We start from the raw sequence: 3,558 nt of genomic DNA on the forward strand, positions 1-3,558 counted from the left end.
TTAGGTTTAGAACTCTCTAATTTAGACAAAAGGGGAAAATGCTGTGTGAACTCCTTTAGTCAATAGGGTTTAAAATATTCTGGGTTCTTGTGGAATTCTTTTGTAGGCCAACACACCTATCTTCTATAATTTCCTGTTTGTTTGTTTATGCATGCCGCTCTCCTTTGTCGTCCCCTCTCTGATCTGTACTCACGACTAAAGTCTCTTCTGACCATAGTGCCAGTGCCACTTCTCCAATCACTGTCTAACAACGTATCTTCCTTGTGTGTCTGGCAATTTTAACTTTATACTGTTTATTGTGGATAAAGACTTGCTGAGACACAAGTAAATAGTTTCTATCGAAGAAGGGCAGACTTCCTCCTTTGGTTTGCTTACAAAGGCAGATATGAAAAGTAAAAGTAACACAGGAACAGGTCTCCATTGTAAAAGAGACTTGGGGTTTCCAGAGCTTCAGGAGTCCATCCTCACTGTAGGTAGCAGTCAGGTTCTGATGCGGGTGGTGTGCAATCCCAATCACATCCTTCTCATGAACCGTCAGAGTTCTCTCCAGCTTGCTGGTGACTGTGTTGAAGCAGTAGAGCACGAAGTCCTCCCCAGCACAGTAGATCCACTCACCGCGGAGAGAGAGGGCACAGCAAACGAAGTCACCACCTTCTCTCTTACCAGAACTGAAGCTTCTGACAATCTGCCCCTACATGTTCATGATGACCACTGTGTTTGATCGGTTGCACACAACAAAGTGCTCTAGGTTTTTAGGAAGCAGAATCACACTATTGACGGCAATATCCGTCCCTGCAGTACTGCCCAATGATTTAAAGGTATTTGAACATTCCGTGGTCTTCATGTTCCAGATCTTCACAGTGCCATCAGAAGATGCACTGATAATGTAATGTCCATCCTGGGTAAATGTTGCCTTGTTAACAAAGGAGGAATGGCCTTGAAATTCCTTCAGTGTTTTTCCAGATTTTAAACCATAAATTCTTATTGTTTGGTCAAAAGATGCACTGAGGATCTGACTGCTGTCCTTTGAAAAGCTTAGACAGGTGACACCTTTACTGTGTGCCCTTTCAAATCTCCTTAAACACTGTCCACTCTGAATCTTCCACACCTNGTGACACCTTTACTGTGTGCCCTTTCAAATCTCCTTAAACACTGTCCACTCTGAATCTTCCACACCTTAATCTTTCCATCTTGGGCCCCCGTTGCTAACATTTCAGTATCTCGGCTGAAACACATGCAGAGGACAGCATCATCCATCATCATGAAGTTATCTTGGGCCTGGTACTTACGATCCTTCCTGATTTTTCCTGTAGTGAAGTTCCACACTTCAATAAATCCATCAACAGATCCAGTGACCAGATACTGACCATCTGGAGAGAACCAAGAACACTCCATGTGCGATTTCTGACCAAACTTAATATGCCTGCTCAGCTGTGTGGGAAACTTTTCTTCTTCCACGTCTTTGACAGCTGCTTTGTCTCGAAACAAATCTATGGTCATACCAGGAGGAAGCAAGCCCTGGTGTTGCTGCCACTTCAACGCCTGTCCCAGCAATGCCATGAGACGAGATGGAGGCACCACGCTGACTTCTCCAGCTAATGCCTGGGCAATCGCAGCTCTCCTTTTCTCTTTGCTGCTTCCATCTGGATAGGCCTCACGAGGATCAAAGTAAGACCTGGCTAAGAGGTTTTCCAGATGAATATAGCGCTCTGGCTGTGTTTGCTTCAACATAATCATGGGGTCTGTCTGTCTCAGAAGGGACGTGACAGCACCCAACCACGAAGTTCTATCAGTTCCAGAACAACCTGTTCATAGAGATCAATAAGGGTTTTGTCTGGCAAGTTCAGAGACTGTATAGCCTGTAAAACAGTATCCCAATGGCCACTGTTAATGTCAGCCATGAAACTTTCAATGCCGTCCACAGTGTTGAGAGAGACAGTAGTCTCCTCCTGTAAGGTGGCCAATGCCCGGTACAAACTGTTCTCCTGCAAGTACTGCATGATGAGACGAATCACATCGGAAGACTCGATTTCGATGGACATAGTGGTATCGCTCCGGGTCCAGGCCCATCTCAGTACAGACTCGGTCGCACAACACTTCGTGACACTTCCGGCGGCCCCCTCCATGGTCTTAATTGAATCAGCCGTCAATCAAGATTTGAGGGTGTTGAGAAACACAGGGCCATATGCACAGAAAGTCGTTCATCACTCATGACTCTGGTCACTGCACTGGATAGCAGATAAGAGCTCTGTGGGTGGCCATAACCTCAGCTATTGAAGACAACACTGGGAATAAGGCAAGACTGTCAGTAGAGCGGGATGCAGTTGTCAGTCTGAAACGTCTCTCATATGCTCAGAGATACTTTGTTCCCAGATAATGGCAGTGTTTTGAGGGGCTATAAATCTTTGGGATTTGGGGACTAGTTAGCAGAAGTAGGCTAGATTTCTTTCTCCACAATCTTGCTTGTTTACCTGCTCCTTGGTGTGTTTCAGTCTGATTCTGAATGGAAAGCACAGAGGAGCATGAACCCTGTCCTCATCACCTTTTCTGTTCAGTGGCTAGACTTTAGGCTCTGCCTACTGTCCCCGATACTAACTTCTGGATGTCGTTAGACATCTTTGGGGTCACCCATCCACATCAAGCTGACAAGCCTAGTGGGGTCTCTTCCCTTTCTGTCCCAACAACCATTCCTTCCCAAAAGTCCCCAGGCCTGCAAACCCAGTTCCTCGTGGCCTCCCGCCTTCTGTTTCCTGTTTTATATCTGGGCTTTGAGTATTCTGCTCACTTTCCTGGAGGGTTCTTTTCCCAAGTCTCTGCAGGGCAGCTCCCTGCTCCTCCAGGGCTCCACATGGTTCCCATCACCAGCCCTTACTGACTGGGACACCATCCCTAAATCTTTCAGATGCTTCCCAGGTGCTCAGCAGATATGTGGGTGTCTGTGTCTCGGTGGCCGGAAGAAGGGAGCATTACCCTGGAAACCTCAGAGCTTAGACTATATCTTAAGAGTGAATATGCCTAGCGTTCCACACTGTTTCCACAGTTATTCTGTAAATTATGCAACCATCTGAACAACATTTGAGAAAGGCAGAGTTAAGTGTCTCAAACTGTTTACAAGAAGAGCTGGTGCACTTGATAGTGACTTGGGGTACGGCCGGTCTGCTCTCCATAGGGCTCTTTGGTTGAGTACAGGGTGTCCTCTAGCCTCAGAAGACAGATGTGATTTCATTAAACTGATGGAAGAGCTGCATTACCAGGCTCATTTCTTGGATGCAAACCTAGTGCTTTCTGATAAAGAAAGAACTGGAGGTTCCTCTGGTCTTGTCCTCCCAGGAAGAGAAAAGCTTTGCCAGAGGGTGGACATCTGAGTGAGGCAGGCTAGATGTACCCAGTCCACCCTGTGACCTGGGGTTGAGAGAATCAGGGCAAGGGTGAACATCACATTCTCTCACTGGCTAGCTGGCAGCAGGATGAGGACTCAGGGCTTTGGGATTTGAGCAATGTCGAGAATAGAGTGTAGGTTGAGTGTGGCCCAACAGAATCAGGTGCTTTCTCAGAAGC

At 46.7% G+C, this 3,558-nt stretch overlaps 1 protein-coding gene across 1 annotated transcript; it reads right to left on the minus strand.

Annotated features, from left to right (window-relative positions):
* Positions 1 to 55: 55 nt before the first annotated feature.
* Positions 56 to 3,061, minus strand: LOC126500959 (WD40 repeat-containing protein SMU1-like). The gene is given in 3 exon segments (XM_050141314.1): positions 56 to 1,108; positions 1,177 to 1,778; positions 1,781 to 3,061. Coding segments are annotated over 3 exon segments (1,812 nt in total). The 5' UTR covers positions 2,127 to 3,061; the 3' UTR covers positions 56 to 244.
* Positions 3,062 to 3,558: the final 497 nt, after the last annotated feature.

This window comes from Alexandromys fortis, unplaced genomic scaffold, assembly GCF_014885135.2.
Source record: "Alexandromys fortis isolate MF-2015 unplaced genomic scaffold, M_Fortis_MF-2015_v1.1 scaffold_7, whole genome shotgun sequence".
Classification (NCBI taxonomy): Eukaryota; Metazoa; Chordata; class Mammalia; order Rodentia; family Cricetidae; genus Alexandromys; species Alexandromys fortis.